General features: G+C 44.6%; 1 protein-coding gene across 3 annotated transcripts in view; it reads right to left on the reverse strand.

The window, feature by feature from the left end:
• The window catches only part of LOC135378167 (exosome complex exonuclease RRP42-like), a 40,118-nt gene extending 31,069 nt beyond the window's left edge, over positions 1 to 9,049 (reverse strand). The window contains exons 1-8 of one of the 3 annotated variants that reach the window (XM_064611088.1): positions 8,980 to 9,049; positions 8,829 to 8,886; positions 8,630 to 8,731; positions 8,471 to 8,565; positions 4,533 to 4,698; positions 1,828 to 1,898; positions 1,573 to 1,696; positions 960 to 1,115 (exon numbers count right to left, since the gene is read on the reverse strand). In XM_064611088.1, coding sequence (XP_064467158.1) covers positions 960 to 1,115; positions 1,573 to 1,696; positions 1,828 to 1,898; positions 4,533 to 4,698; positions 8,471 to 8,565; positions 8,630 to 8,731; positions 8,829 to 8,886; positions 8,980 to 8,996 — 789 coding nt within the window. In that variant the 5' untranslated portion in view covers positions 8,997 to 9,049. The remainder of the gene's footprint in view (positions 1 to 959; positions 1,116 to 1,572; positions 1,697 to 1,827; positions 1,899 to 4,532; positions 4,699 to 8,470; positions 8,566 to 8,629; positions 8,732 to 8,828; positions 8,887 to 8,979) is intronic. The other 2 variants (XM_064611086.1, XM_064611089.1) reach the window with 2 other exon arrangements.
• Between the last annotated feature and the right edge of the window lie 6,514 nt (positions 9,050 to 15,563).

Consider the following 15,563-nt stretch of genomic DNA (forward strand, 5'->3'; position numbering starts at 1 on the left):
AATTCAGTACAGAACTGACACTTCACTGACAGAATGAAAAGCAGGTATATTCTACCACAGCCTGTTATTTTTTTATACAGTGATTGATGATGTATAGTTTGTACAACTAACTTCCTTCGTATATATTATAAATTGTCCATAGTGGATAGGCCCTCTCTCTAGCTCTGTGACAGGGCTCCCCCTTTGCCTATTGTATATTCGTTTCAGTGGTATAACAAAATGAAACACATGTAATGTGAAGTGAAGCCCGTACCCTAACGCACTGGTTCCCAACCTTTTCTGTATCACAGTATGTTGGGCTTTTTTATAGTATTAGGCAAGACGTGCCTGGAGGCTATGTGAGGTCGCATGAGGAAGATGTGGTTTCGGTTAATAAACGACGCAGGTTCATTTTGAATCACTCAAAACATTCTGAACAATAGCTAGTATTCTTGGATATAATCTCATTTGTCCATCCAACAAAAGAAGTGATGATGATGATAATCATAATTGTGGCTTTAAGTCGTCAAACACAAGAAGTGAGGGTGAAAATAGTAATGAAGGCTGGGTAGAAATGAAAAAGGCATATTTATATTTGGCTGCAGAATTCAGCATTTAACCTTTGATGAAAATATTAGCACTACCATAATGCCTGAGTGTAGGCAACCAGCAAGTGTACTTCGAATGACCGAATCACATGTTGAACGGAATGCAATACTTTTCAAACCTTTCTTCGAAGTTAATAATGTATGCCGCTTCCTTAAGAACCTAAAAATTTTCTTCACACCTGTTATGATACTGTGTTCTGAAAACACATTTGGTGTGATCCGTTTTCTTGGGAGAGTTCTATCTGTGGCCTCCTACACTTTTAGGAGATTGCATCAGTTTCATTGCAGTAGATGCCAACAGTGCACACTTGATCAAAAGGGAGAAAACTAAGATATATGTTGAATGCGAAACGGTAAGGAATTTACGCTCACCTCAATAGTGTCCATAATGTTTTCCGGATGTAAACTCCCTGAGCCACCTTTGAAAAGGCTCACTATCTTTCCTGTTTCTGTCACGGCTACTGCCAGCGAACCGACACTGCACACCTCTTCCCCTTGTGTTGCGTCCAGCACAAACTGTTGACCAATCTGTGACATCAAAATTCCTGTTTCAATTGCTTTCGAAAGAAGCTAGACAAAAAAACTGGAGCCTTACTAGTTCAGAGTGCATAATCACACGATCACATGAATATGATTGAACACCAGCTTTTTTGCCAAGTGACAAAAATGTGATGGAATATAAACTAGACATCATGCTTCCTGAAGCATAATTCATTGTGCCAAAAATGATGCATTCTAGCACGCCTCTGTAACCAGCAAACGAAGGGTGGTGCCAACACACAGTTGAAATAGATGCAAATTTTGAACAAATTTCATACAGAGAGTGTATAAAATTTATGCATAATAAAAGGAGCCCCTCCTCAAATGTGCTACTGTATTACGCGTGGACCCCAACGATAGGAGTCGTATTCCAACATATCAAACACTGATCATTACCCAATCAGCAGAGTTCATAGAAAGCCACCATGGCGCAGTGCCGCATTACCTTGGATAACGTAACAAAACATGGAGCACTGGAGACATCGAGACTGGTGACATCAAAGGGATCATCAGAGACCTCTACCTCGTGTACTCCATTCTCATCATACGTAACTGAAACCTTTGGAATCCTGCAAACGTCAAAGATAAGGTTAAGTATACGATATCACTGTACAACAGCTCTGTTTCTTTATAATGCTAGTCCTCCTAATTAAAGGTTATAGTTTCAATCCCTCAGTGAGCATAAACAACTCAGACCAACCTCAAATCATACAGCGCCGATTTCACAGCTACTGAAACAGCGTCGAGGAGACTGCCTCCACATTCCAATATCTGAAACATTTCCATGTGTCTATGTATCCAGGGGTTTGAGGCAGCAAGTCTATAAGGTGGCATGCTTCATATATCAGGCGCAACATATCATATATCAGATAAGTATCCCTCTCATAGTTACGGGTGCCACCTAAATTAAGCAGCGAGATGCTTTCTGTTTTCCACAGCACTAGAAGATTCTTGCAACATGATATACAAGTTTCAATATGGCTTAATGTACTCACATTAAAGATATAATGTTTGCGTAAAAATAATGATGTCCATACATGACAAACAAAGCTCAAACATTAGCAAACTCATTAATGTTAAGCATCCATTCAATCTTCCAACATCCTGTTATATAAATGTCTTTTTCCAGGCTGCAGTGATTAAAATTATTTCGTTTAGTATGTTACCTTTATCCGCAACATTTACTCGGCAAACATTTTAGACAACCACTGCACTGTTACCCAGCTACACACAATTACTAATGTGCAACGGTTGCATTAGTGTGGTGACTAGTATATGCAGGCTGACTAGGGGAAAATATCATTTAAACCTCGAACCATAATTAAAAGGAAAGTTTGCTCCCTGCTGTGATTGAAATAAATATGGTATATCCAGTAGGAGCATGTAACTCCAAACAACTCTGCAAGCACTTTCGCTTGAAAGCGTCATATTTCCAGAGTTACACATTTTATCGTGAGAGGTGGCAGCGGGCTCACACCTACGTGGAGGAGCAAGCAGGAGGTTCTCCTCATCAGCTTTCATGACGTTTCCGCAACGTTTCACCAGGATGGTCACTATGTGAGCATACTCTCCCACAACACCTCCTCACGTATTCTCCTGAGTGGGATGTAAGAAATTCCGCGGCAGGGGCGACTGAAGCAAACCATTCACACAGTTGGGGTCCCGTGAAAATGGTGCCAATAGTAAGCTCAAGCAGAATGTCGTCACAGGACACCCTCATGTTGTCACACTAACGTCACAAATTCATCTCTCTGTGTGACAGTTTCGAACACTATGGATTTCAATAATTTATAATGCCTATAAAAATTATACTACTCAAGTCCACAAAAAGCGAAGCAGTGATTCAGTAAATTATGGAAGGCACTACTGTAGAAGCAAACAGCTATAAATTGATGCTTGGAGAGCAAACTGTCCCTTTAAATGAAACACCCGTTATTTAATCACTAGCAAATCACAAATACCCAATTGACCACAATGATGTTTGTAATATTAGGCACTGAATGACAACATTATGTACATAATGTTTTTAGCAGGGTGTCGGAGCAAACCGAAAACCGAAAAAAAAAAAAAAAAAAAAAAAACGCTATTTTGGAGCGAACCGGAACGGAATCGAAACCGCATACGTTTTTTTCGCTCAGGAGGGAAACCGAAAAATATATTTAACGGTTTTCGGTCCAAAAAAAAACTTCGCCGGTTTGTACTACGGATAGGCGAATGAAACAGACGTCATGTGCTCTGAAGTCATGTCATGGGTACCATACGAGGGTTACGGTTACGGTGGAATGTATGTCGGTATACTATGACCCTTAGGCTCCCTTTGTAATGGTTTATCGTTCGCGCACGCACACAGACTTAGAGGTACATGTGACACTCTAGCAATGTGCCATACTGTTCGTTCTAATTTGATCCCCGCAAACTCTCCTCAACTAAACAGCGACCCAAGGGGGCTGCAGAGCGGCTTCTTTATAGTAAAGGCGCGCAACACGTCCCTTGTTTGAGAGCAGCTAAGTTGAATACATTTACGTTAACGCGAGGGCAAGCCCGTGCGAAGTGGCAACTCTTTTGTGGACAGGACCAGAAGAGAATAAAACGGAGCCGTCGAGCGCGTTTGTGAGTGAAGGTGTTCCTCGATTTGCGTCCTACTCGTGCGGTGTGCTTGCTGGCTAGACAGTAGCAACAGACATTCGGATGGGACGCGATCGCTCCAACCCAGCAAGAAAGTAGTTTACGTATGACATCACGACAAACAAGTCCGTTTGTAGCATGTGCTTCAAGAAAGGAGAAAGCCTATTTGAACAGACAGTAACCTACAGGAACCAGGAGCTACCAATTTCACAGCTGTCTATTAATATTAAATACCATGTATGCGGAATAAACAGGTTTACATTTTGTAACATTGATTTTTTTTTGTGGGGATAAATATTCCCAGCAGAAGCGGAACCGGTTAAAAACCGGTATGAACCGTTATTTTTTTGCTCCGGAGCAGAACCGGTACCGTATCGTTTATGATGTAACGGGAACGAAAACCGGAACGAAAAACGTTTCGGATCGACACCCTGGTTTTTAGTTTTACTGGACCCATGTCATGGTGATGATTATATTACATTGGTCCTATCATTGTTCATCTGCTATGTATTTCATTATGGCTATACAACCACGTCTGTACATAATAATAACACTTACATGTTATCTGATTCTTAAAGGGCATTTCACTTTTGTGCTTTATCTGGTTAAGACTTCTGCCCATGTAATATGCCCATTTTACACTGAGAAGAAGCCTTAATCCCGGGGTTTTTCCTCTGAACCCCTCATCCCTGTCATTTACTGCACGTAATTGCACTTGAATTTTCATTTAGAAGGTTACTTATGCAAACAACACTATGTAAGATATCAGGAACAACGTACCAGTACATCAACATACAGCACCCAAACTTGGCGACCAGCAACAACACATAGGCTGTCTAAATCTAGGCATTTGGGAGCCCTATATGCCTGTGTTAGAGCAGTACTGATGGCCGTTCCAAGTTCTTCACCACCTCTACCTTCAAACTCAGGGTCAGCATTAGCAGTACTAAAACAAAAAATGAAAAAACATGTACCATTCGACTTGTCGTCCTGTATATCGATTCTTGTACACAGGCTAAAAGAACACTGTCTGGAAACATGAACTACTGGCTTTAAAATACAATGAGTTCTCAAAAGACATGTTATTATGTGATGCAGTCAACAGTTTGAATCAAAATTTCAGCTGTTTTTACATAAAAGAATAGATGCATGAATGTTGCACGTTTCTGCTTCTCCTCGTCGTACTGAGTTTGTGTGAATCTGTCAAAATCTGAGACAGTGATATTACAGCACCAAACTTAAAAAAAAGAAGTAATAAATAGCATGTGGAAACACAGTTGAGTGAGGACCTCTATCTTATATTGAGGGAGATTTGCAACAAATATTACATAGTTGGTTCTTTTCAGTTAGGTACAAGGCACCACCGGGCTTAAAGGGGCTGTGACACTTCCATATTTCTGGTCCATTACAGCATGCACCTATTGTACGGCAGGCCAAAGTTTTGGGGAAAAAATATTTTTGTAGATGTCACAGTTGGCAAGATACAGTCACAATGATGGGACTCCCAAAACTTTTGAGTTCTCGGTGGAGAATGGTTCTCAAGTACAACTTTTATCTCATACATGTGCGAGTTTTGCGATATTGCATGTCACGTGGGCACAGTTCACATACACACAAAAGCTGAAAGCAGACGTCTGAGATAGCCCCACCCGACGTCACTTGCGTCATTTCCTCACTTCAAGTTCGTCCACTAGTGGGGAAGGTAACCTGCTTCAGACGTCACATCTAGTTTCTCCACTGCACCAGCAGTGGTTGGCTTGCAGCAATCGCCTTTGTTTTGGCTGTGGTATTTAGTTTTTAATATCTCCATAATTCTAATCAATATTCTTTTCGTACTTCACATGGTGAATCTATTAGCAACAAGGAATGCATTTAAGATGCTTACGGAGGTTTTGAGGATCTCTTCATGGCTCCTTTAAAGAGACTATCGCATCCGTCCCAGTCGATTCCAAAACTATAGAGCCGTTTTACACCATGTTCATCACTGACAATAATGCTGAAAGTCCAACGTGAATTGGGGGCGCTGTTCCTGTGCAGTTTGATGTACACATGTCAAGAGCAGAAGACGCATATCGAGTGTATTCCGGAATTCCCTCTCTAGAAACGCCACCTGGACAAGGCCAATCAGTGAGCGCCCTTTGGCGCGAACGAGACCTATCAGGGAGCAGCTGGCAGGCGACCTGGAATACTATGGGATGGCGTCTGCTTTGTGATCGGCTTGTGGAATGTTGTTTCTGGTTAGCGTCGGGCGCGTTTGTACAGCCTGGAGCGTGACACTGTGTTCCACGCAACATGGTCATGTCGCAGAACTCGCACTGGTAAGCAAAAGTCGACATATTTACTGAGGACTTTTCACTTAGTATGTTGCGATGCGAACGCCAAGCAGACGACCTCGGAGACAATCGCCTGCGCTGCGCTCCCATTCATGTGTCATCATGGTGTTAGCTGCAAAGGGAGTGTGGATCTTTAAACTCGTGTATTTAATATGTAAGCTGTTTTCGGAAGAGAAATTTGGCCAAGTTGACTGTGAAGTGGTGACGAACATTACCGTAACGAAGCAGTGACAGACATTATCATAATAGTGTCTTTAAGCTCTAACGTCAGAGGAGGGAGTGCTTCAACCATTCCTATTTGTTCCCATAAGAGTTCTCTCGCGGCCGCTTCACAGGTGGAGGCCCCTTCCATGACATTGACTAGGAGTAACTAGGAGAGTTTCGGTATTCATTTTTCTCCCCTTTGTTGTTGTTTTGACTCTGTGTTAGCACTGCGAAGCTATTGTGGCCATGAATGGCAGATGGACGGAGAGAGGGCAGCAGGAAGGAGTAGGGGACAGGGGGTGGTTAGAATCGCGTCCTGTGCAGACTTCAGGGGAACTGTGCCGACAGCCGCCTGAAAAGTCCCCCAGAAGGCCCAGGGAAAACTTCAGACAGCACGACTGGTGGTAGGATGCGAACCCACCACCTTCCATTCTACAGCACGACTTTGGAGCTACCACTAACGCGTGGGTGCTTTTATCCACTCGGCCGTGCCACTGGTTTTGGTATTTCTGGCACTAGTGTTCTGCATGTCTATTACCCCTTTGCTGTTAAACCTGGAATGCAGGTTAATGAGGATGCAAATAACAGTTTTTTACATGTATCAGGCACAACATGGTGCGAAGAGTCACAACCCAAATTATATGCATTCTCTTAAATTTCCTTACTATGCTATTTGGATTAAATTTATGTAAAAAAGATAGCAAGAGAAACCAGGCCCATGCATTTCAACAGTGCACTGCCTACAACCAATGCTATAATCATGCTTCTTCGTTCATTCCAAGCTTTACAGCGAATATAGGAATAGAAGCGTGGACAATTGGCACCACGAATAACAAAATTCCCCCGGCTCTGACATCACAGCATGCATCGCCACCAATGAGGCTGCACAAGGGAGGTCACATGCTTACGGCTACCAATGGGAGCTGTGAGGCCTCCGACATCTGTGCTTTACTCAGGCGTGCGTTCGAGGGTTTGTATCTCGCTAAGAGAGACACGTAGAAGAATACTTATTCTTCAGCATTCTGGCATGCAGTACAGGTCCCGACAAAAGTTTATGGAACACGCGAGCGGTGTATTTCCTCCTCAGTACGACACCCTAGCGGCGAGCGGAAGCTGGCGAAATCAGGCCAGTTCATTGCCTGAGAGGGGTGGACAACTGCGCTCTTAGCGACACACTGCGGTCGTTTCGGTATGATTACTGTTGTACGTGCCCGCAAAGTGAGTTGGATTTTACTGTTGTGCTCGCCAACAACACGTTATTCAATGGTTGTGGAGACAGGGAGCTCGCCGCTATCATCGTGATAACAAGGATGAATCAGGGTGGCAACACTTTACGGTGTATTGCTTTTATTGGAAAGCCGTGATATGTAGACAAGAGAAAGAAACCCAAGCAGCAAAATGTACTGAAAGTCGAGTGCAATGGGGGTGGAAGGTATGTGTCTTATCAACTTTCTCTAGTTTCGCGAGTCTGTTTAAGGCCTTCCACCTACCCGTTCACCCCTATTGCACTTGACTTTCAGTGCATTGTGCTGCCTGGGAAGATACCTTGTAAACAGTTGATCTATTACAGACGACGCGTGACGAGCTCATAAACAATTGACGCTGACATTGATAATTGATTGGTTGATAAACTGACATTAAGTCACGAGTTGTTGACAAGCGCAACAGTTAAATACAACTCACTTCGCGGGCACATACAACAGTAATCATACCGAAACTACTGCAGTGTGTCGCTAAGAGCGCAGTCGTCCACCCCTCTGAGGCAGTGAACTGGCCTGATTTCGCCAGCTTCCGCTTGCCGCTAGGGTGTCGTACCGAGGACAAAATACACAGCTCGCGTGTTCCGTAAACTTTTGTCGGGACCTGTACAACGTGTTCGTAATGTAATGAACCACATCTATGAAAGTGTCCCAACCCCTTTAACAGGGATAAGGGTTGCTGTTGTGCTTGCCCATCACACACAACAAACGAAAGTGTCCCACCTGCACCCGAGGTGCCATTCGCACCAGTTTGTTTGCATTCTGCTTTTATATTCAACAATGTAGCGGATTCAGCCCCACTTCTCTAGCAACGCATTGTACATTTCAGCAAGTTTTCTGATTGCGCTTGTGTATGTTGGCAGTCGATTCCGCGAAAAACCCTTTAAATCCGTCAATGAGGATCGCGCGTCACAGTGCTTACCAATCAACGTAAAACTCGATCCGCCCTCTCTTCGGAGCCGTAGGTTCTGGGGCATCTAGTTCAGCTTTAACACCAACTAGAATGTCTGTGTTTGCCTTGAATAAAGATGGGAACACTATAGCTCACCGGCAAAAACTCCACCTGATTATCGTAACCTACCTGTCGCACATGTGCAGATCCGCTGCAGCTTGTAACAACACCAGTCTCAAGCTCAAAATATCGGTATTCTAAACAGTTCCTTCCATCAACTCTAAAATTTTCCTGAAAATAAGATAAACTCGGTTTTATGTATGACAAAATTAGTTTCATTTTCTCTACACGTGCCGCCGTACAAAGCGACATTGCTCGAGGTACTCACTTCGATTCCGTGAATAATAAAAGTTTTCTCGGCTTCACTTATTTGTATGTCAGTCATTCTGGTGAGTGGGATATTATGACATGTACTATGTAGGCATCAGTTGCGTTAACATCAAAGAGTTTGAAATTTTCACGGAAAGCAACGAGATTGCCTTATGCAGCGCGCCATATTGTTTTGTATATGCCCTCAGGGTTGCCGACAGCACTGACTCATCCTACAGTGAAAGCCGCAGAATGGAGAAATCGCAATGCAAAAATATAACAATATACGCGGCTAACCGAAATGTTCTGAAAACGTAAAAAAAAAAAGGCCACGATACCTTTCAAGCGTTCAACCCATATTTTAACCTATGTTCCACAAATCGTGCATACAATCCTTGCTTTTCCAGCAAAAAAAAAGGGGGAAGGGGGGGGGGGTAGCAAACCAGTAAACCAGAAACTGCTCTGCAGCAAACGTACTGCCATGCTTGCGAGCTCCTAATGGGATTCGGCATTCCATAACGTAAACTGCGTAAGCTACTCTGCTCATCAGCAGTACAGCCTGCAGCCACGGCCGAAGATAGCAGACGACACGGAAGCGGGAAATGGCGAGACAAGAAAAAGTTGAGCAAACAATTAAACTGTGTGTTTCTGCAATCGCCCAGATTGCGAAACGAAGCACAAAAACAGAGTTCTGGAATTCTTGCAAAAGTCTGACAGGCACGACCAGTGCAAGAGAGTTTGAATCAGTTCTTGCCGAGAAACTTTGGTTGATAGCAGCTGACAGGCATGGCGTAAAACGGCCAACTTCATCACTCAGCGATACGACTGAAGACTTCGATTTCCTTGGTTTACAACCCAAAACTCCACGGATGCTACCTACCAGAGCTACAAGACACACTTCACCGTCAAACGCAATGGGAAGTGCCGTTCACTTCTTCAACTCCTTGCCCGCAACACCTAATAATGGACAATGCCTCACTGAACGTTTTCACACCACCTGGTAGATAAACATTACTCTCGCACTCTTGCTCATATTTATAACTACCGGTCCTGAGATACAGTGCACAAAATATAAGCCACATCCTTACATAAATCATAACTGATTCATGTTAACTTATTCTGAAGTCACAAGAACCCAGACACGTAACATGAGCGAATACTTTTATTACTTGAATGCGAAGAACCAGGCAGCTAGCTATGCTGATGCTGACTTGTGTGCAAGGCTGGATCTGGACAGAAAATAAAATAAAGGACCTAAAGTACAAACTGCAGTTAATTACAATAACAACAGTTGCAATACTAGCAGCAAGCTTGGAAAAATTGTTGGCAGCTTCCGCGTACAAAACAATTTTAACCGCATCACGTTGGGTTGAATATGAAATGGAATTTTTTTCCCCCACACACCTACTAAGCTGGCTATACATAGGGTCTTACCATGGTGTGAAAGCCTGGAAATATCTGTATTGTTCCACTGAGACAATAGCCTGTGCTTGAGCAGCAAACTCAGCTGCCCAAGCTCAAGCTGTTGTCTTCACGGATCTCATCCACCAGCTTGTCTGCATCTATGCCATCTTATCAGTATTGTTCTTCTGTGCCATACAGGTACAGTGCAGGACAAAAGTTTACAGAATGCGAGAGCGCTGTATTTTCTCCTCACTGCGACACCTTAGGGGCGGGGAAAGCGGGCAAGTTCACTCGTTCAGAAGGATAGGCAAGTGCACTCATTGCGAGACACCGTGGTAGTTTCGGTATCGCTTGAATGTAGTCACAGAGTGGTTTGGATTGGTGTCACTGCCAGCGCACTCCTCTCCCCTCCTCTGAACAAGTGAACCAGTGCGAACAAGCCCACTTCCATCCGCCGCTAGGGTGTCGCGCTGAGGAGAAAATACACCACTTGCACGTTCCGTAAACTTTTGTCCAGCACTGTACAAGTCAAAACTGTGATACCAAATTGCATCTCCTGCAGAGTGCAGAAGTCTGCTTTTTTTTCATTATTTTTAGGAAGCAGTAGTGGCAATTAGTTTGGAGAGATTTCTTGGAATGATCTTTTACTGCTACATCTTAGATACTACGTCCTTCAAACGAATAGCAAAAGAATGCAGATGCTGATACAGCTTGTCGTAAATGCAAGCCGTACTTTGCCTTATATGTCACTGAAGGGCCTCCCAAATGAAGCAGTTGCACTGAAAGATTTGGCACTGCGTTCAACTACTGTTATTCATGAGCGAGAAGCAATCGACTTTGGCAGTCACGTCACGTGTAAGCATTTTGACACTGACACCACCAAAATAGGTTAGAAAAACTCAGTCTATGCAAGACCCACAAAGCCATCATGAACATGAGAGAATTCAAAACTGGTTATATTTAGGGAGTGACTTTTTCGGGTTAAATGCCTTTCTCAGATTTGGGGAGTAAAAATCGGGCGCTATTTTTAAATCTGCAATGCGGGGAGAAATCGGGCAATAATTGTGCCTTCGGGTGTTTTTGTTTCTCCTCTTGTCTATTAAGTCCTTTCCTAATCTCTCGTGTGTTTTTTTTTCCCGGGATCGTGACCTTCCAGCGGTAATCCCCGAAGGCATAGACAGTGTTGACACACATGAGTGTATTGCTGGGAACGTAAGTGACCCATTCTTACATGTGTTACACGTGGCGACCTTTGTTCGTCTTCAGTGGAAACATCACTTGAGGATTTCATAGTGACTGGAATTCGGGGAGAAATAGGGTTTAACCCGAAAAAGTCACTCCCTCGTTATATTTAATAGGATGGATGAGCCCATGACCCAGGCCCGGCCCAAACCCAAAAATTTTCTAGAAGTTTATAGTCTACCCGGCCCGGCCCGGCCCATTGTAGCCGGCTCTAAAAGTTGACTGTTGCTAACTAATAATAGGGTAACACAGGCTTGAGCCTGACCTAGGCCCGGAAATGTACGGGCCCATGATGGTCAAACCAGAGCCCAGCCCAGGCCCACAAAAAGAACCCGGTCCGTAGGGCGGGCTGAGCTCGGGCTTTCAGGTAAGCCCGTGTAGTGCTCTAGCAGATCTAGGATTTTTCTGCGGGGGGTATCCTGCTTCGACAGCATCCTACTGAACTACCTAAGGCCAATAGAAACTACCTGTAATGACAGAAACTAAGGGGAGAGGTTCGGGTCAGGATAAGTTACATAAATTTTAATTGAATTACAGTTACTCATTACTTCACGGCGTTGCTGTTCACAGCGCTCTACGGCTGAGGTTAAGACCTTAAAATAGCCTTATCTCAATCACATGTCGCAAGTGCATGAATTCAAACACGAATATGTCCTCGTCGTTTTCAGTACGTAATTCCCCCAGAAATCGACATCTGGGGAGGTGACGAGCTTCCAGGGGGTATGTATTATATGAGCTGTATTGGGCAATCTCAAATTTCAGAAGGGGTTGCAAAACACCAGGGTTGGTGCTGGAAAATCCCTGGTCGTAATTCATTGATCAAATATACGTCGCAAATCACGTTTCACCTACAAACTACCTCATTCCACGACTTCACTTCGCAGAACCCGCATTAGGCCTAACGCAGGAACAGATTATCCACGAGAGCAACGTAAAACAACGCAATGTAACAGAGTCGCCTGGACTACATTACCTGCTCGTACTAGCATATTAGTCGTGGTGCTTGTAATTATCGAGGTGGACAAAAACCCATGCTGGTATGGCTACAATTCCAGCGGTTATCGCGGCGAAGTGGAATAGCTTCTCTGCCGTCGGAATCCTGACTTGTGGGGCTGTTGCCTGGTGTCTTGATAGGCTGCGGTGTCGCACCTGCATTCGTGTGTTGCGGAAAACTGTGCAGGCTCTCTGGAGTGCAGTATTCATCTTGAGAAATTGGCTAGGAGCAGCGATACACTCAGGCTCTCAGAGAACGAATCAAGGTGAACAGAAACCGATTGGATTGGATTAGATTGTATGTTTTCTTTCACTGACCTGCTACGAAACATTGGATTGGATTCTGGTAACTCCATGCAGTTGTAGTTCTGGTTGCTAGATGGCACTAAAAACGCTTTCTGCGTGCAACGTTCACCGCACAAGAATACTGTAAATCCCTTTAATTTCGCAGCCACCAAATTTCGCGAATGCTATTTGCTTTTTTCTTCGCCATAAGCCCCAGATCGTAGCCTAGCGCACTTGGAAAACGCGATATCGCACGTGTTTGTATTGTAAAGCAGTAACCAACTATGAAGGTAAATTTTGCGATTCCAACATAGTTTTCGAAGTGTCATATCTACTAGGAATTTTTCCCTGCATCGCGAATTTTTCAGTTCGCGAAATTCACGAAAATCAGGGGCTCGCGAAGGGCAGTTCAAACAGGCGCGTACTTTGAGATATAAATCGCACACTTTTGATATGCAAATTAACCGAAACCAGAACTACGCACTTCTGGAGCACAGAAACGACATGACCTCCGACTTATCTGGGTCGGAAAGCGGAAAAAGTAATTGGAGTAGATTTACATGTACGGCGACATGCTGCACGTGCGGGCACGTGCCTTTGACCTTGAGTCTCTTCTCTATGCCATTGTACCCGGTGTTTATAGACCGTTTACAGCAGCCAGTTGCTTCGGGCGCTAATAGATGGCACCACAGTAGGCACGCCATTGCTTGCCTTCTGCGAGTGCCTGCGTGTGCCTTTGCCTATGTGAGTGCTTCCGACGTTTTTTGCCGCTGTGCTGCAGTTCTGTGAAAAATCTGGAAAAACAGAGAGAAGACTTGTTCCGTGATTGAGTGTAGAAACTGCGACAGAGATCTGATCGTGTGGGACGAAGCTGTTTGTTAAATTCACGAGTCGTCGCTATACAAAGACTGCCCGCGTTCGAGGCCTTTTGCAATGTACGGGTTTCCACAAAGAGAGAAAAACACGCTGATTCGACAACGGTAGGTATCGAATCTTCAGAGGAAGGATTTCAAACCCGGAAAATCAGCGAGGTAAGGTAATGCAGCCCTCAAAGTGGCGCAGTCTTACTGTGTGAGACCCGAACTCTTCTGTAGGCGCTGGCTGCTGCTTGTGAGAATAAACTTCCCCCATAGTAGCAGGGGTCACGTTCCTTGCAGTTGAACGGTTCCATGTACATGCCTTGTCAGTGCACGAAGCACTCGTGAGCCCCTTGTTTGTCGCTTCTACAACCTTGATGAGCAGTGTACAAATATGACTGCACCTGCTGCTGAAACCTGCTTTACATGTGCATGTTGCCGCCAAAGTGGGCCCGAACCTAGTCTCTGTACTACACGTTCTGCTCACTGTTTGTGTCGACCTGATGTGGAGTAGTTGGCACATATTCGCTACAGAAGATACGCAGCCAGAGACAAGGGACGACAGACTTCACGCAACAACTGCTTATAACAACTGACAGAATTTAATGCAGCAGAAAATAAGGAAAACACAAGGGGGAGTGACAGGAAAAACTGACTTGTTAGTCATTATCTTCCTGTTCGGTTAGCTGCCTGTGTGACACGCGCTGTTAAACCACCGAGCACTTTACTGAACTTTAGCACTGAATACTTCCAAAAACCGACATAGTTTGATGTTCCCGAATTTTTCATTGTATTTAAAGAAATAAGAGTCACAGTACACCTTGAACGACCCTTGTACCTAGGAATCTGGTACGATTCTCAGTTCTACCCACATTCATCAGGTCGCCTCTCGTGCTTGCAAGAGCGGTTACTTTTCTTTCTTTTGTGGCGGACGCTGTGGTCTTCGCAGATCTGCTCTTTTTCATATATTTGAGACATTTTGGCTGCGTCCTCTTTTCGGACCGTCCCCAGTGCAGACAACGTCCTCTTCTGCTCTTAGAGCGTAAAGCTCCGCGCCCGTGCCTCGGTGTCCCTCTCTGTAGCCCAAATTTTTTGCTCTATGCAGAAAGCCGCGTCGTACCTCCTCCCGACTCCGCCTACTTACTGTAAGGACGTGCTTCACTTTTTTCTTTTTTTGAACTCACAGTTCCTTCACTTGATTTTCTCTATATGGTACAGCCGCTATAGCATTCGGTGGAGATCCCACACACGCCCACAGCTAGCTTTTGCTGAGGATCCCCTGTCACTTACATGTTCTCTTCTTATCTCCCTCTTCAATCTATTGCTAAGCCCGAACACCAGACACTCCCTAGTCTTCAGGACAGCCTCTATCTTCCCTCGTGGTTCGTGCCTCATTGTATTAAACGCGCTCCTCAGATCTGCACTTCTCTCCTTCCAGCACCACCTTCCCATTTACGGATGGGTTGGTCCGGTCCAGGACGAGAAGTCGGGAGTGGACATTTTTATCTCCGCACTAGGCCTACGCAGATCTATTCCGATTCACAGCATTCCTGGGCATTTTACTAGCTGTCCAGATGGTGCCCCCGTCCTTGTTACGCGTTCGCGTTTTTTTCTGACTGTCTTTGTCTCATTTCTGAATTGGATTCTCATGGTTCGCCATCTCTCCAGTTGATTCGAGATTTCTCTTCTCCTAACATACAGGAACTTATCATGTCATGGGCCCCAGAACATGTTGGTACTACTGCGAATGAGACGGCCGACGACCCTCTTTTCCCCGAGGCCCGTACCAAATTTTCAAGCGGTTTGATCTTCTTAGCCGCCAGTCCGCAGATCTGCTGTTCTTATCGCGCCGAGATCTTTGCCACCTCCAATCCAGTTGGAATTTCGTACTTTCTCCGTCGCGGCGCATTGAAATAATCCTCACAAAATTCCGCTGCGCGGTTCCCCACCCCCTTAATTTCTACCGTTTTCGT

This window comes from Ornithodoros turicata, chromosome 1 (genome assembly GCF_037126465.1).
Source record: "Ornithodoros turicata isolate Travis chromosome 1, ASM3712646v1, whole genome shotgun sequence".
Lineage (NCBI taxonomy): Eukaryota > Metazoa > Arthropoda > Arachnida > Ixodida > Argasidae > Ornithodoros > Ornithodoros turicata.